This window comes from Populus nigra, chromosome 1 (assembly GCF_951802175.1).
Source record: "Populus nigra chromosome 1, ddPopNigr1.1, whole genome shotgun sequence".
NCBI lineage: Eukaryota > Viridiplantae > Streptophyta > Magnoliopsida > Malpighiales > Salicaceae > Populus > Populus nigra.
In genome coordinates this window covers 17022701-17041196 of record NC_084852.1, presented here as the reverse complement: position 1 = coordinate 17041196, position 18496 = coordinate 17022701, and the positions used below count along the sequence as shown (strand labels likewise).

General features: G+C 33.1%; 2 protein-coding genes across 2 annotated transcripts; both read right to left on the bottom strand.

The window, feature by feature from the left end:
- Nucleotides 1-4619: 4619 nt before the first annotated feature.
- On the bottom strand, nt 4620-7737 carry LOC133694230 (glycerophosphodiester phosphodiesterase GDPD1, chloroplastic-like). The gene is made up of 7 exons (XM_062115715.1): nt 7519-7737; nt 7260-7444; nt 6193-6252; nt 5792-6073; nt 5605-5700; nt 5316-5512; nt 4620-5192 (listed from the first exon to the last, which is right to left on the bottom strand). The coding sequence occupies exons 1-7, from the start codon at nt 7613-7615 to the stop codon at nt 4958-4960; spliced, it is 1152 nt and encodes a 383-aa protein (XP_061971699.1). The 5' UTR covers nt 7616-7737; the 3' UTR covers nt 4620-4957.
- Nucleotides 7738-14429: 6692 nt separating this feature from the next.
- On the bottom strand, nt 14430-16937 carry LOC133697282 (double-stranded RNA-binding protein 3-like). The gene is made up of 4 exons (XM_062119759.1): nt 16525-16937; nt 16087-16334; nt 15712-15931; nt 14430-15619 (listed from the first exon to the last, which is right to left on the bottom strand). Exons 2-4 carry the CDS (start codon nt 16330-16332, stop codon nt 14649-14651), a joined length of 1437 nt encoding a protein of 478 aa, XP_061975743.1. The 5' UTR covers nt 16333-16334; nt 16525-16937; the 3' UTR covers nt 14430-14648.
- Nucleotides 16938-18496: the final 1559 nt, after the last annotated feature.

Genomic DNA, 18496 nt, shown 5'->3' with positions numbered 1-18496 from the left:
ATATTTTGAACTAATCCTTCCATTTGATTTAATCTTTGTATTGCGATCATTCCATATTGTCTTATATATATATATATATATATATATATATATATATATATATATATATATATATATATATATAGTTTAAGCTCGATTTTTTTTTTGAAAATAGAATGAATTTTTATTAGCATATGTAACAATTTTCGACTTCAAATACTAAAAGTTCGAATGCTTTTAATGAGTTTGGTCAATAATAACATAAAAATCAAATAAAAAACCTTTTACACAAAACATGATAATTCAAGAATAATTTTAATCATCTCCTTTCATATATTAGCACTTAAAAATTATAATTTTTAAAATTATATATTGAATGAGTTTTGCGATCAGTTGATAATTCTAGAGATAATAATTCACCATCGTAAAAAATAAATAATCATGTTTGTATGGAAAACTAAGTACTTATAACACCATTGCTAATTGATGAATCAACGTATTTTATATATTTTATTTTTGTCTAAACCCAAGTTTAAAAGGCCAAAGACAGAGTAATAATCCAATATATTTAGGCTTGGTAAAATGCCAAGCCCATGTGACATAAGTTTGGCTTGCTTTTAAGCCCAACATCCTTTAATTCAGATATGCATTGAGCTCAAGTACATGTAGATCTGGCAAGATGTCATATCTAACATCTTTGGGCTTGAGATCTTTCCAGGTCTAAATACGTATGGAAATGACGATCATTATAGGCTCTATGTTAGGTCATGAGGCTTTGTTTGTTTATTCTTTTGGCTTTTAACATAAAATGTTAAAAGTTAAGAATAATCATCTCCTTACACCTCTAAGTGTATAAAAATCATCTAAGGGATATTAATATTGTGTAAGAGATATTTATTTTTCGTTAATGTTGTGTAATAAATATTTATCTTTTATTAATGCTATCTGGAGGAAATGACACTACAATCCCTCCATTCTAGCAACATGACAAGGTTCAAAGGCTATATATAACCCCCTCCACCACCCAAGTAAAAGGTTCATATTTGTTTTTATTCTTTAAGTATCCATACTCTTATTCTCAGAGCATTTATCATACACAAACAAAAATAAACATTGTTGTTCTTAAAACTTAAAGCTCATTCTCTCATTTATCGCAACCCTTTATTAAAAATTACTATATCATCGGAGGATCCCTAAACCCCACTAAAAAAGGATTGTTTTGCATGTGTAAGTCTTCTACCACTAACCATAAACTTCATGAACTCTAGAATTTATCATGCTCTTATTCTTAGAGTATTCATACTCTTATTCTCAAAGCATTTATTATATACAAACAAGAACAAACACTTTTGTTCTTAGAATTTAAAGTTCATTCTCTCATTTAGTGCAACCCCTTATTAAAAATCACTGACTTTATCATCAAAGGATCCTTAAATCCTACAAAAAGAATATTAACATGGACGTGTGATTACCCATTGTCCAAACATTCAAAACCTCATTTCTAAGCATATTGAATTTTAAAACATCATTAGTTGGCACTATCTGTGAGAAACTATTTAAAAAGCCATCAATTGTTCTCCCTAAACTTGTTTTTAACATTTCTAATCACCATCAATGGCATAATAAAGAGACTTCTAGAATGCAACGTGTGATAACCCACCCTTAAATATTGGGGGGCAGTTTGGTCTACCCTATATTTGGCAATGACTTCCCTCACCTAGTTCCTCTTAGTCATCCAGTACCTCTTGGAATGAGCGTACATCATGAAAGTCTACAAATGACAAACAGTGGTTAGAAATAATAATGATAAACTAAAGTAAATGATGAAGTCAGACAAGAAAGTTTCTTACGTTAAAGACTATTTGTTTAGTAAAGGTTTGATGATGGTTGTAAGTTTTTTACTCATCAGATATCTTCTAGATATTTGAAGAAATGGTAAGAACCCTCTCTAGATGCTTCCACACCTCTAGGTCAGTCTGATCAAAGCCATACCTCTCGCAAATGACAACTTTTATGGCCTACCTTTACTCCTTAATCAAGGTTAAGAAAGTAAAATGAGCTTGACTGAGGACGACGCTAGCAAAACCATCCTTAAACCTCTTTTCAACTTCCTTATAAGCACCCTAGATAAATGCCCCAACAATTAAAGTCTTTGCAACTAAGATCGAGGGTTAAGGCTTTAGGATTACCAATATAAAGGAAGTCCCTACAGCTGAGGCTACATTGCTAGTATCCACAAGGGTGAAGACCTTTTTTTTCTTTTAAAGCGAGCAACAACACCTACAAGTACTTTAGGAGCGGTCAACTCTGCTTGACCCCTAACTAGGGGAGAACGACTTCCCTTAACTTTCATTTACGGGAGTGGTAGATCTTGCCATTATTTCCTCGGGAATAATGTCATTAGGAACAATGAGTTCATCTACATTGATGGGGTTGGGCTCAATTTCTTCTCCAATCTTGTCGCCACTCAAATCAAGAAATGAAGATGCCCTACTTGATGTAGATAAACTCTCTTCTACAAACCTTATCAAAGTTTCTCCTTCTCCTTTGGTTATTAACCTTGCATAAAAACAAATTCATAAATGAACTTAAATGCACAAAAAACAAAATGATAAAAAGGTGGTATACTTTGCAACATGGCTTGGTAATGCATTTTGGCCATTTTATTGATGTTGTATTTGGTTAAGACTGACATCAACGTAGCACATGGTTTCTCCTCATTTGAGTTTAGACGAGTCATATTGTTCAACTTAATGAGAGGTGCTCTCCAATAATAGATACAACTTAAGATCTGTTGTCACACATAAAATAGACATGGACGGATGGAAAGCCTAGAGACCGGAAGAAAATATCCATTTTTTAGAAAAGACATGGATGGAGATTGAGTTAATGTTTTAAAAAATACCCATACCATATACAAATTCCACTTCTATTTATAATAGATCCTATATTTTGCACCTTCAAAAGAGATCTCGAAGTGAACGGGGTGTATTGAATTACCAGAAATCGATTCATGAGTACCTCTTGTTGCTTTTGGAAAAGAAAGATAAAGGAACTAATTCAAGACTTTACATTAATAGGAAAGTATTCATTCCCTACTTTCATTTCTAGGCTTTCAGGAAAGCAGAAAGACTGTTATTGTTCTAGCTGTTATCGAAACTGTTCAAGAATCTAATATGGCATTTTTGAAAGGGGGAATCAGACTAGGTTGATCCCATCTTTAGGATTATACCTAATTATCAGTCACTTCCCTCTCCATTTCTTGACATGCACAAGCTTGCCTTGGAAAGTCCCCTTCATAAATCATGTAGGTTTGTTGGCGAATGTGAAGAACAATGCATATCATTGTCACCATTGGTGCCAGGAACTAGATGTTAATGTTCACCATAGGCTCGATTCTAACAAGCATAAGGAACTTATCAAAGACAACCAAAATTATCCATGCAATTTGATGCAGCTGGTCTGGACCTAACATGTAATGCCTAAACACTTCCCTCACAAACCATTGGAGAGGGAAGGAATACCCAAGCTCATAAATGCATATAGGGGTTGTAATTTCAAAATGTCCTTAGATAAAGCCAAAGGTTGCTTTGCTAATCTGTTCAACCCTTGTAGGCAGTTGAGGTATATACTCTTTTGGATGCCGATCATTGATAAATGCCATATGCTCTACATTTAAAATGATAGGGGCATTGTCCTTAGAGGCTTTAAGTAGCTTCTCTCCCCTGAGGTTCCCTTAAAATAGTAATGGGTTCATCGATGATGATAACTACCTTTCCTATACCAAAGGTGGATGCTAGAGTTCCACCCCCTATAGTTTTAGGGCCCAATCTAATGAGCCGTTATCCTCTACTACTTCCTCTGGTTTTTGGTTGAAACTTGAACTCAACACAAATGAAGCAATATCCTTACTTTTGGGGTCAGATCTGAATTTTTTAGGGTTTATATTTCTAGTAAGGAATAAAAAGAAATTTCCAAGTAGGAAATATCTAATATGATAGTTTCTCTTAAAAATAAAGCGAAACTTGCTCAATAAATCTTCAACAAATCTATTTTTATAAAGAAATTGCAAAAAGAAAAAAAAACATGAAAGCAAGAACGGTTAAGATTATAAAGGAAATAACTTTTCATCCTCATCATTGGATGAATAACCTTTCATGTCACCTCGAATCTATGTAAATCTACTCAAACTGTCATTTTATTTCCTAAGACACACAACTTTTAATAAAGATAAACCACCTAGTCATCTCTTTCAATAAGGACAAGCTACTTGATCATAAGAATCCAAACAGTTTTGTTTGAGATAATCAAATCTTACGAGGAAGGTAAAAAGTTTCTCATTAAAGCTGATAACCTTTCAAATCTTTATATATTCAATGCACAAAAACTTGGGGGTTACAAATGCATCAGCGTATTTTATATGGAGAAAAGAGATATTAATAGCAGTTAAATTATAGTTTTTATTAAAAATTAAAGGAATGTGACAATTCACAAATGATTAATTAATTTGTGCAAAAAACTTAGATGATCTAATCTATCTATTTATCCATCCATCCAAAATGTTATGGAAAGTGATTGTTAAAGTTTAATAATTAATATCCATAAAAGGAAAAGGTTGAATTATCAATATCGTTTTAAAGTAATAGCCAAAAGCAATTGTGCCACTTCTTTTATGTATTTAACAATCAAACTTAATAATCAATGATGATTAGTTCAAGTGGTTCGATGTTGTTCTCCTTAACTTTGTTCGTGCCAATAGAACCACTAACACTGCCATCAACAACCTCGTTATCACTAAACAATACTCTGTCGAATAGCCGCAGCTCACCTCCCTTGTTTGTCAAGCGGCCTTCCGTGCCACACTTTAATTGGAATCCAATAGTCTCAAGTGCAAGCCCCTCAAATTATGTACAAGCATAAAAAAGGAGGGACCAAAACTGCTAAACTTCTAGTGAAATTATACAAAAAGGGCATGGGATTAGTGCTGTATCAATTCTGGAATGAGCTTCAAAAGAAATGAAAGCTCCCTCTGTGAGAATTTGGGCTTTGATTTCTCCTCCATCTCATCATGCCCCTCTGCTAAACTCTCTGCTTCTTCCACCTTTGATGGCCTTATCAGATCACATACCGCCTCAGTGATCTCTTGAACCAGATCAACTATCACTCCATCGATACCCATTAAATGTTGTATGTAAACAGCTTCTGATACATTACTACAAAACAAAACACAATTAGTACCTTGACAAGGTTTGACCTTTGATTTTTCATGGATGAAATTCTTTTACCAAAATCGCATGAAAGAGTGAATTTCAAAGTCAGAAAATCCAAATACTTACTTCAATTTTCCATAAGTTATAAGTGAAAGCTTGGCATCCTTGATCTTGGATACTGCCCCAGGGTTCCTAAAAACCGCTTTGACCTCAGATACAATCCCTTGCAAACCACCCTCCAAGCACACCTTTATAGCCTCCTCTAAGGAATTTCTCCTTACATCATAGAAAATCTCAACACCCCCATCTGTCAAGAAGTAAACCTGTAATGCAATAAAAAAAACAACAATCATCAATACAAGATAAAGAGTACCATGCTTACATAAATAACAAATAATCAAATTTAACAACTTACAGGGTAGGTGCCCTGCAGTTTTCTGACAAGCAATGCTGCATCAGGTTGGAATGATGAGAAAATAATAGGCCTATCCTTACCATGCTCAAATACCACCTGCACCACAAAATGCATGCCCCAATTAAGAAAAATCTCTTGTTTAAGCTAAAAAAGGGGTCTTGATTAGCAAAAGGTCGTCCATATATACCTGCAAGATGGCTTGAAGAACACGAATGAGATAATCTTGTTGGTAGACAATGTGATTATCGAATTTTAATTCAATGTTAAAGCCAAGTGAAGGCTCTACTTGTTGAAACGCATCTTGCAGAGTGCACAATGAGTCATCTTTCTCTACATTCCACTCTACTATTTTCCCGTCTTTTGTTTTCCTAACCAAAGATTTGCCTGATTTTCCTGCTTCTTTTTGGGGTCCATAGCATAGGAATTCAGACAGGGAAAGTTCTGTCACTCTCTTCTCGAAAATGATGCCCTGAAATTGCAAATAAATTCATAACTTCAAAATTATTTATGTTTCTAAATAATAAATTGAACCCATAAGATTCTTAGGTAGCCAAAAATAGAGATTCCGAATGCATTGGAGACACTTACATTATCTACAGAGAGGATGAAGTCGTCATGGAAAATGACTGGACAATCATCTTTTGTGACCTACAAAAACGACAATTCGTTTTTTCACATTTTCTTGCCTTTGTCTCTCATCCAGCTCCATACTTTTATTTTGAATAATATCTATTTTTTCAGAAATAAAAGATGATACCATGCAAAAAATAAGCACAATCAGTTCCTTATCCTCCCATCATTAAATTTAACCAAAAAAAAAAAAAACGAAATAGGGTTATGCTTTCTATTTTTTTAATATTAAAATCCTTTTCAAATAAAATAATTATTTTTTTTAATATTCTTTAATTTCCTTTTTTTTAATTTTTTTTTAATATTCTAAATTAAAATCCTTTTCAAATAAAATAATTATAATGATGTTTTAAAAGTTATAGGATGATAACATGCTTTTCAAATAAAATTAAAGGTTTTTTTTATAATAATGTAAGCAACTATTTTATAAAAAATTATACATGATTCTAATATGTACAATTTAAAAAAATTCATGAATATTCAATAATAATAAAATATCTATTTTTTAGATTTTAATTGTGCATTTTTTTATACTGCTATTTTAAATTAATTATACCTTTATTTGCATATATTTTGTTTTTTTTATTAAAACTTGTTTTTCAAATCATAATAGATTTTTATTAAAAAAAAATCAGGTTAAAGGTCTAAAACTGTACACAGCAACCAATAACTAAGAGATCTAAGTGATTGCGTCCCGTCCCAAATAGAGGGTGATCAAAATTTATTTATTTTTATTTAAAATTAATTTTTTAATATTTTTGTATTGTTTTTACTTATTTAAAAAAACAAAAATATATATTATTTTAATATATTTCTTAACCACCTTAAGTGATACCATGCTTACAGACATCACCTCGACGTAAAAGAAAAAACACCAGATTCGAAGAACTTAAATTCCATTGTTTTCCAGAAAAAGGAAAAACACAACCACAGAAAAAAAAGGAATTCCCAGCAAGCACAGAAAAAAAGATTTTCTTTCCCTTCTTAGAACGAAATAGGAAGCAAAAAGATGGTAATAATTATACCTGAACATCGAATTCGATGAAATCAATGGGGTGTTTAGCAGCGCTATTAAAAGACATAATGGAGTTCTCCTTAATAGCTTTCATCCTACGATCTGTTGATTGCAAAATATTCATTCCATTCCCTCTATGCCCAATCACCAAAAACTTTGGTGTCTTGAACGCAGCTTCTCTATTCAATTCAACTCCTGCAAAAAAACCCAAAACCCACATCAAGAAACTCCAAGAATCAATCAAAAAAGCTCTCCTTTTGCCAATTTACCTTTGGAGAAACGAGTTGAGCAGAGAGAAAGAGAGGCATTCTCAGGGACGTGGTCAAGATTAGGAACATCAGAGACATGAACAGCTTTAAGAGCCATAATAACTGATTAGGTAAAGAAAATAAGATTTTGGAGATTGCTGTGCGAGGACAGGGGATTGGAGAGGGGTTTATATATTCGTGGGGAGGAACGGGAACTGGGTGGATGGATCTCCACGTAGAATATTCCACTCTGTGCGTTATTATATCCTCTTGGATATTCCAAAAATCCTCTGCTTATTTCCTGTGTCTTAAACCCTTTTCGGTTTATAGTCTTTGTCAAAAGTTTTTTTTTCTGATTAATTAATTAATGTGTTTTTATTATTTTGTTTCCTTCTAGAGGTGAGGATTTGATTAGGGGAGACGAGGAGCATTTTTTAAATTTAATGGGAGAGTGACACGTCGCATCTGCCATTCAGATTTATTTTCTAGACAAGACTCAATTTTGCCTTTTTTTTATATATATAGGGAAATCTTACAGTACTCTTTAAATCCATAAATAATTATAGGTATATGGCATTTTAGAATTTATAATTTATTGAATCATTTTTTAAAAAAATATTGTCTGTTTTAATAAGTGGACCAATGGGTGATCAACAAATAATAGTATAGAGCGTGCTAGATTATGCTCACCTAAGGGGCCCACCCACCGAGTCAAGAATATTCCAAGGAAGGAAAACGATTTGTGGATGCAAAAATGAAAAACGCGTTTAACTGGTTATGGAATTTTTTTTTTTTTTTGTTTCTTCTATTTTACTTCAAGAACAAAAAAGAATATCCAAAGAATATGTTTGGTAGATGCCAGAGAAGAATAAAAACGCAATTAAATTCTGTTGCGACTTGATGAAAAGGAGTCGGGTTGGGTGGAGGCATGTGGAAATCATAAAAACTTTATTTTTTTAAAAAACACAAAAAGTTTTTTAAAAAAATTTAAATATTTTATTATTTCAAATTATTATTTTTTTGATGTTTTTAAATTGATCCACTAATATCAAAATTAATTTTTAAAAAATAAAAAAATATATTTTAAAATAAAAATTACTTTTTTTAAAAAAATCATAACTCCGTTTTCAAACACATTTTAATAAATCAGTGGGGCTGATTTTCAATAATAATAATAATAATAATAGTTCCAACATAGTGTGCAGTGAGGAGGAGCCAGCAAAGCATGGATGGACAAGGGAGAAAATGGGGGGTTTAATAGTTTAATACTGGTAAGAATGCATACATGATGTGTAGCCACGGTAGGCTTAGGTGTCCTTTGACCCACAAAAATAATTTAAGCAAACATACAAGTCCATTTTTTTAAAGTCTAATTTTAATTTTTTTTTATACATTTAAAAAGTTTTTTTTTTTTTTGTGGTGGTTGTGGGGCATTTTCATTCAAATTTTTATAAGAAATAATATATGGAAGAATATGGTAGATTCATCAGTTAACCTGTTAAAGAATTAAATAGTTGTTTAACCAATGGTAACAATCTTCAATTTAATATATAGTTCTATGTCAAATTTTATTATCTCACTTTCTTCTGTCTTTTTTTTTGTTTGATAACCCGGGGTGTTCGGGTCAACTTACACTCATCCCGACTAATCCCCAGGTTCATTGAACACCCTGCAAGCCCAATGAACAGGTAAAGCACCGCGGAGATAACAGACATGCACAAAGAGGATCGAACCCGGGTGCAGAGGAAAGGAACAAGTCCCTTCCCCCGCTAGGCCACGACCTCAAGTGTGTCTTTTTGTTTTTTCTTTCTATTAATGAACATGAAATTAAAGAATGGACTATATTACTAGAAAATTTAATAATTTAGGGATTGAAAATTAGATTTTAAACAAAAAGAACCGGTTAATAATTTTATTAGAATACAAGGACCAAGTTTATAATCAAGTCAATTAACAATCATGAACTACTCAATACAATCCCAGTCATTTTTTTAATTCTTTTCTCTAGAATATATCAAAACAATTAAAACGTAAAGCAAAATTCTGTAGCCACACTCGTATTTTTCTATTCACTGTTACAATAAAATAGTCATTTTTCCCTTTTTTAATTAGAAGTGTTTTTATCTTTTCACATAACAAATTAGTCATTATAAATTTGTTTAGAAGCATTATTATATTTTATATATAACAATAAATAATATAATACCAAAAGGCCCTTAGAGCCATAAAAACTAACACTATCAAGGAGGGGTATTTTTGCCTATTTCTTTTTTTTATCCGCAATACAATTACACATATGCCTTTTTATCTAGAAAAATTAAAACATAGAGTTAAGGGTAATAGGGTCTTTTTACCTTGGATTTTTTTTTGTAAATATCAATTTGAGCAAGGGTAATTATGTCATTTAATATAAAATTTATATTATTTTATTTGAAAAAATTGTTGGCGCGTGTGACACTTTCTATTAAAGAAAAATGTGATATTGCCATCTCATTTCATTTTTCACCATGTCCTCTTCATTTGTAAGTGGCATGTGTAAACGTACAGTGTCTGGTTTATTACCGATGACTCTTTTTTTCTCCCCTTCATTTCTTTCTCCTCCATAAAAAATGAGTTCTGGTCCTTATTTTTTATTGGTCTTTCATATTCAGTACTTTTGGTTTTTATTTTTTTTTATTTTGTTCCTTTTGTTTTTGTTAAACATTTATTTATTTTCAATTTAATTCTTCAATTCTAATTTTTCATATATAATTTGATTTCTTAATTTTTTTTCTTGGTTTTTTTGTCAAAGTTATTATGGTTTTCAATTTTATCCTTCCAATCAAGTTTATAGTTTTTGTTTTTTTAACAACAACAACAATAATAATAATGCCAATGATACTACTAATAGTGATAATAATAGTAATAATAATTTTTTATTATAATAGTAATAATTGTAATGATAATAGTAATGATTGTGTTAATAATAGTAATAGTAATAAAAAAATATTGAAAATCAAATTTGAAATATAAAAAAAAATAAAAGGGGATAAAATTAAAAAAAATTAATTTTATAAATTATTTCAAATAAAAATAATAATTAAAAGAACATGAATCAAATATAAAAGAGTAACAAATTGAAAGGTTGTTTTAAAATCGCAGATGTGGATATCGAGTAAGGAAGAGAAAAGAAGGGATAAAAAAAAAAGGCTGTCAACACCAAACCAGATAATTGTTGACTACATGCATCACTTTATCATGAAGGGGATGTCAAGATGATTTCAACACCACCATGGAAGGCGGTGTTTGGTAATTGTATGACCCCACACACACCTCTTGAAAGGAATAAGGCCACTCACGCACTGACGTGTGCATCGCACGTATGAGTCATTTTAAAAAAAATAATATTTATATTTATTAAATAACAAACTTACTCCTAAACCAACATAATAATAATATGCATGAAAAAAGTGAAAAATATTTAATTGCTTCCATTTAACTTTTACCATGACAAATTGACTATTGTGAAATTACTGAATTGCTCCAATCGTAAGTTAATTGGTCTAGTTGGAATGATAAAATAAGATTTTCATTGCGTATTGTCATAACGAAAACCCCCACTCCTTTAGATTTTGTTAATTGTTACCGGGGCCTTGAATCAGTGGGCAAAAGGCCGATAAGGTTATTAAAATTATAGGTTTTTTCGAGTGGAAGGTAGTGGGTTTTCCGGTGGCTTTTGGTCGCTGGGGAGGAATTTTATTGGATTGATTGATTGATTGATTGATGAGGTTAGATACGAGGATCAGTTCATTCTTGTTAAAATTACTTCATAAAGTCTTGTGTGGTGGCTCATAGCTGTTCTACATCATACAATATAGTATAATTAAAAGAGAGTCATTTCACTGTAAATAGTAAATACACCGTTCACCACCCCCTTTCATTTCACTTCTTACTACACTATTGGACTTTGATTATTTATTTTTTTATTTTATTTTATCTTTATATGTTAGGATTTATTTTGCATATTTGATATGTCATTAAATGTTTTGATATTAAACTAAAATCTGAATTTACAAAATAAAATTCTAGGTTATTGTTAAAAAAAAAACCAAAATTTAAGAAAAATAAAAGTAGGGTCTTATTTTAGAAGGTGTAGAAAACTTGAGATTGTTTTATGATTGAAAATATATTCATTAAGATTTTTAGAATGTTTTTTTAAATGAATTTTTTTAAAAAAAAATTAGATCCAAAAACTTAATTTTTAAAATCAATCATATTTGCAACACTAATATTCTATGTATATTAAATTTTTTTATAAATATTTTTAAAATATAAAAACAAACAGGCTTGATCCAGTGTGCGGTATGTATATGTCTTAGGATTTAAGCCATTCACGGATAATTCTTCTGCACATGAACAATTTGAAGAGCGATGGAAAATATGAAATTTATGCTATCCTATGTTTAAGAATATGATAAACCATTAAATAGTAGCAGATTAATAAATAATTTTTGGAGTGCTAGCTGTCCTTGCCTTCACCTTCGTTGCCATGCCTCTTCCGACTCCTCGGAGAGCTTCAAAATTGTTAATGTATTTAAGTCCCGAATCTGGGAAGTTATCTTCTTCAAATTGGGCCAGCCCATGAAGTGGCTTGTAAAGCACCCGTGATGGTTTCAGTTAACTGAGAAACATTAAATTAAGATTTAAGATTAGGATAATAGATTACAATATTACAATGCTAATATTAACGTTTTATAAGTAAATTATGAAAAAAGTTAATAGCATTTTCATATAGATTAAGAAATTCAAAAAATCCATGCTCGAATAGAAAAATCTGCGCCGATTTTTTTAAAAACTTTTACATATTGAAATGAAAAAAGTGGTGGTGTTGGAAATTGTATTGGCGTTACAGCGGCGGTGAGTGCTGGTTGCTGTAGGATGGTGGTTATGGTAGAGTCAATAGTCCAGCTACAATGAAATGATGGGGCGATCTGATAAACATGAAGGGTCAAAGTGAAGATGAACAAGTATGATAAAATAAACTCTTTACATGGACTTGATTGAAAAACGCAATAAACATAAGGATCAGATTTTAAAATTTGAAACTTTAGAGGGCTACTACCCTGAAAACACAATGAAGCGCTGCCCTTGGGTGGAGTGGTGATGGTTGTAGGCTGTAGCAGCGGTAAAGTAGTGATTAGAATGTTGATAGCTCCAAGAAAAATATATTTTTTCTCTGACAAAGTTAAAAAAGACTTCTCCGAACTAGCAATATTTAGGAGTGAATCGGGAAATGTTTTTCTTGGGAGGAGATGTGGAGAAGATGTAAAACGATTTCTTCAGATTAGCAATAGAAGACAGATTCCCAGTAGCTTGTGATTTTGGAGATGCATCAACCTGTCCAATGATGATATAGCACTCTGTTCAAAGTTGAAGAAAAAGAGAAGAAAAACCACTTTTCAACTGCTCAGGATCAATGTTTCTTTGAAGTTAAACTTTCTTTTGCTTTCTTCTTGTAAAAAAGCTGTTTCCCTTTATGTAACTGTTGAATTTTTCAAAGAGCAGTACTTTCTGCCAAGAGTGGCAGGGGTGGCTTGATCTTTTGTTGCCTGCAGATTTTGTCCCAAAAGGGTGCATCTTGCATCAATGCTTCCTTGATTTTGGGCACTTACACTAGGCATTCTCTCAGCTAAGATGATCTTGTCCTCAGCTCGTTCGTTCATCTGCACAATTACATGGCGTGAAGGGACCCTTGTTGAATTCCAGCTAGATTTTGGAAGCAGCCTCTCACAGGGATGAGAGACTTCCTTGCTGCAAATATGCTTGGCCTCTTACAGGGGATCGGTCTTGTCTAAAATGGTGGTCTAGGAACCAGAAGACGTGCACATTGAACACATACATGCATGTTACCAGCCACAGAAGATGCATTGTAGGACCTCAAAACTAAAAAAAACATTAACAGGGCATGTGCTGCTCCTTGTCGCTTGTTCCCAAGCTACAACAAGCAGGCTCCAAATGCATTCATGAGAGCTTCTCCAGTCTAGATGCTTGGATTGGAAAGTTAAACACATGCATATATATCATTTTACGTACTTCGAGGAGTGTTAAACAAAAAGTTATTTTATTTTATTTTTTTATAAAATGATATTCTTGTATGTCCTATAAAAAAAAAAATGCTAAAATACTGTTTATTACAGGAACTTTTTTTTTTCTTTGATGAGTTGACTTGAATTATTTTTTTAGTTTTTTAATTGTCTTTTAATATATACGCATTGTCTTTAGAGTTATTTCATCAACTAAATTATATATCAAGTTATTAAAATAATATTAAAATACAATTTATTCTTCATGCAAACCATAAAAAAAGAAGATGCTCTTACAATGGACCACGGCTGCTAAAGTTTCTTGCACAAAAATACTAAATTTGCTACGTGCTAAAGTCAAACCTTCTTAAATGGGTCCACACACAGAGAAGGGAAAATCAATGGTAGGAGATGATACTCATTGCAGTTCCAATTTTACCCATGTTTCGAACATGGAATGCCCAAAATGCACCTAAATCGTAACGGATACTTGGCATTTGAAAACTCAAACCCATAAAAAAAAATATTTAAAAATCTGCTATGCACATTTCTAAACACCACTAGAAAACCAAAAAAATATTATAAACAATGTGAGAGTAAATGGCTAACAATAAAGGAGGAGGAGGAGAAGATGAGAGCATTAATGGAGAAGACAAAACTAATAAATTTTGGTCTCAGAACTGAGTGTAAATTAATTGCTTGCGTTTATCGCTGCAATTGTCTGCTTGGTCCTCCCTCAGTCTGCTGCCATCATTGCTACCCCCATCTCTCATTCTCTCTCTCTCTCTTTCTTATCTCCTGCAACCCACTCTCCCAGATCACATTTAATGCTCTTCTCTCTCCCTCTCTCTCAGTTAATGTAAGGTGGAGTAGAGTAGAATTTATAGGAGTATTATATAATCAGGCGTATCAATACAAAAATTTAACCTTTAGACCCCATGAGACAAAACCATGGTTTGTTTTTGAAAGGCTAAAGAAAAAGGACCGATTTTGTTTAACAACCAACCCCATCAAGACACAACTGGCAAGAGGTGCTTAATTATGGGGGTTTAAACAAGATTTGTCTTTTCTTCAACTTATACTGCTAATTCATAATAATTGTAGCTTGTTTTTGAATTCGGTAGAACTCGGTTGAGGATTTGACTGTGTCTTGTTGAGCATTGATACCTCAGCTACTCCTGTGAAGGTAGAAAGGGAAGGAGCACCTGTAGCTGATGATGATTGTGGGGGTCTGGTTGGTGATGGTGGTGCTGCACAAACTGGGATCACTGACCTTATTTGAACAGCTGGTGCAATCCTGTGAGGGTTAAACCCTCCGGTGAACACAGGCCTTGGAACATGGGTACTTGAGGGTGTCTTGATGGAAATGGATGCCATTGGAGATGGATTTGTAGACCCAACAAAAATTCTGCTACTAATGGGGGTTGATTCGTGCTGGCTAGTGTTATCAGGCAAGGAAGTGAATGGCTTCCCAGTATTGGAGAAAGGAAATGGCCTGTATAAGGAACTTGATCCGTAAAGATTACTTGAACTTGAATTGCAGGCACTCTCCTTCTCATTGTGTTTCTTGATGAAATCTGGTTTAGTACCTAACCATTCTTCTTCATCCTTTAAATGCTCTTCAAGTGGGACATGTACTTGTGATTTTCCCTTAACTTGTATTGGAATAGGCCTGTTCGATGAGTATAGAGATGGATTGTCTATATGTGAGGGCGGTGGCAAAATCTTTGAACTTGTTCTGGGTGGGGGTGGAGGAAGGAGAGACATAAAGGAGGACTTCTGCATTTGTGTTGAACCATCTAAGGTAGAATCCAATATAAGATCCAGGAGCCTCCGATGTGGATACAGTATAAAGTTATTTGAGGTGGAGGAAGATGATGCACCGCTACTGTCTTTGTACCCTCTAACCATTCTTCTTCTTGCTTGATTATGATCCCTCTTTCTTGCATATCTACCTTCATCTTTGGATCTGAAATTTGACAGTACCCTTGCCACAACTGCTTGATCTTGTTCTTCACGAGTGTCTACTTCTTTGCTACTCAAAGAGTCCAAGTTTGGAACTGCACAAAAATATACATTGATTACAAAGAAAATGCAAGTAATGATATAATGGATGTGAGAACAAACAGGAAATAGGGGATGAAATTTTTACATCTTTTCAAAGCGGACCAGGCTGCAATAGCAGCATTCTTCTCAGCTTGTTTCTTAGTCTTTGCTGGCTCACCCGTGAAATTCATACCAGCAAGCTCCACGGTACAAGTGAAAACTGGGACATGACCAGGACCTGATCTTACAGTGGTATATACAGGGAGGTTAAGCCCAGCTCTATGGGCAGTTTCTTGAAGTAGGTTCTTGTAAATTCCAGTCTCATCCTTTATTAAATTCCCAGAAAGAAACAATAAGACTAGACTCTAGAGTAACCAAATTGAAGACAAAATGGGTATCCATCGTTTAAACACCCTTAAGCAATCAAGAAAACTATCTAAAACAAACCAAGAAAAGAGGGATTTTGACAAAAGAAACTTACAAGAACTCTTGCTGTTAGAGACCTTGCAGGACCCCTTAAAGACAAAACATTAAGGGCAACTTCAGCAGCCGCATGCTCCGCCTGTCTCAATGTAGTGCAGTAACTTGGACTTTCAAAGATCTCACCATTAAAGTTCACAGAAGCTTTGAATCTCGGTGCATGATCAGGTCCTTCTCTAATGCAAGCATAAGAAGGGAGGTTGAAACAACTTCTTTGTGCAAGTTCTTGCAGTTGGTTCTTAAACATATCTATGCCAAAAAAGAACCACACACCACACAAATAAATCAAACCTCTACTTGCATATGTATCTCCATCATTCCAGTCAAAACAAAAGCCAGTAAGTGACAAAAAAAACAACATAGAGACAACAGAGGGAAAAATCCATCATCTAAAGAGCCAAAAAAACCCTCGAAACTAAGACAAGATTAACAAACTCACCTACTAAGGCCTGATTTCTCACTTCATCCACATTGGCATATGCTCAAGACAAAAAAAACATTTGCTGTTGCTATTTCCTATTGATGTCTTGTGTGAAGAAGAAAGAGGATGAGAAATGATATGGGGTGCTGCAGTGAAAAAAGGTCAAAGTAAAGCTTTAAGCCTAGAGTTTAATTGCGTTTCCTTTCCTCATCTTGATAGGTTTAATTACAGGCATAATAAATCTTGAACAATGCGGTTCAAGAAAGCAATAAAATAAATAAAATTTCCAACTCTCATTAAAAGAGGGGCGATTCTGACACCGAGGTGTGGTGTAGGCAAATTACAAAACACTCCGTGGGTTAGGTTCACTGGCTACTGAAATGACAGGTTTGAGGTTTATTGCCGCAATAATCACCCCAAAGGACTGGTTTTGACTATACAGTTACCTCCTAGACGAGTCCCCTGAATTTGACCTTCAGATATTATAATCTTAACTTCTTTATCCAATGGATATTGCATGAGGCTAGGCTTATATGAGCCTGAGGTCAGGTTGATATGAAAAATTGAAATTGGCCTAACATCACAACTGTGGACCATCTTCCATCTTCCAGCCATGGCCAAGCCCATTATGCAAGCTATTGCTGGTCATAAGACCCAAATGTGTTTATCACATAGATATTAAACCCGGTCCAGGATTGACCCGGCCAAGAAGCCGGGTCGTGGGTTTCATGAGTCAACCCGGTTTAACTCAGAAAAATTAAAAAAAATTAAAGTTTTAATATTTCATATAAAAAAATCCATGTAAATATAGATTATACATGTTATGAAGTTTAAAATAATATTTTAAAAAGTTTTTTATCTCACATTAAAAAGATATTATGTTAAGTTTTTACGTTAAAGTATTTAAACTAAAATTTTTTTTTATCTCACATTGAAAAAACATAACTTTTTTCCTGGAAACATAGAGTATATATACTAATAGATTTCAAATCCCACATTGAAAAAACATAACTTTTTTCATGGGAACATAGAGTATATATATGAAACGGTTTCAAATCCCACATTGAAAAGATACTATATTATCTTTTTAAATTGAAGTATTTAAACCAAAATTTTTTTATCTCACATTGAAAAAACATGATTTTTTTCATGGGAACATAGTGTGTATATATAAAAGGGTTTCAAATCTCACATTGAAAAGATACTATGTTATCCTTTTAAGTTGAAGTATTTAAACCAAAAGGTTTTTTATCCCACATTGAAAAAACATGATTTTTTTAGGAATATAGAGTATATATACTAATAGGTTTTAAATCCTAAATTTTAAAAAAAAATCAGGTCTCGTTCGGGTTTGGCCGGGTCGGCCGGGTCCCGATCGACCCGCCGAGTCACCCGAGTTTGACCAGGTTGTTTTCACAGCTGATCTTTTATTAAATCCAGATCAATCTAGTCACCGAGTTAACTCAACAGACAGAATTTAATAACAATGGCGTATCCCATGATGCAATTTAGATATTGCTCAGAGGCAAGGACTGCAATCTGACAAGTTTCCAAAATTTCTAGATCCCACCTGCCATTAAGGCGTTAGATATGAAGAAATTATTTGTTAAAGTGTATTTTATTTATAAAAGTATTAAAATAATATTTTTTTATTTAAAAAAATTATTTTTAAAATTCAAGCTGTGGATCGTTTTTCTCAGCCTGAAAAATATTTATGCGCTGACTGTTGAATTGAATTATTGCGAAGTGTCATTTACCTGAATTGACTATAGACTGCTGATGGTTCGAGCATCAGTACAATAACATGGCACAGTGGCGCTACAACTCTCTTAAAACCAGGTTCTGGTTTGGATTCTGATGCATGTGTTGACCACATTTCATCAATTCCTCCCTTTCAGCACCCTAAAACAATGAAGCTGCCAAGGTAAATTTAGGGTTATGCATGCTTGACCCCATTATTAATTGCAGGCCCAAAGGCAACAAAATGAGG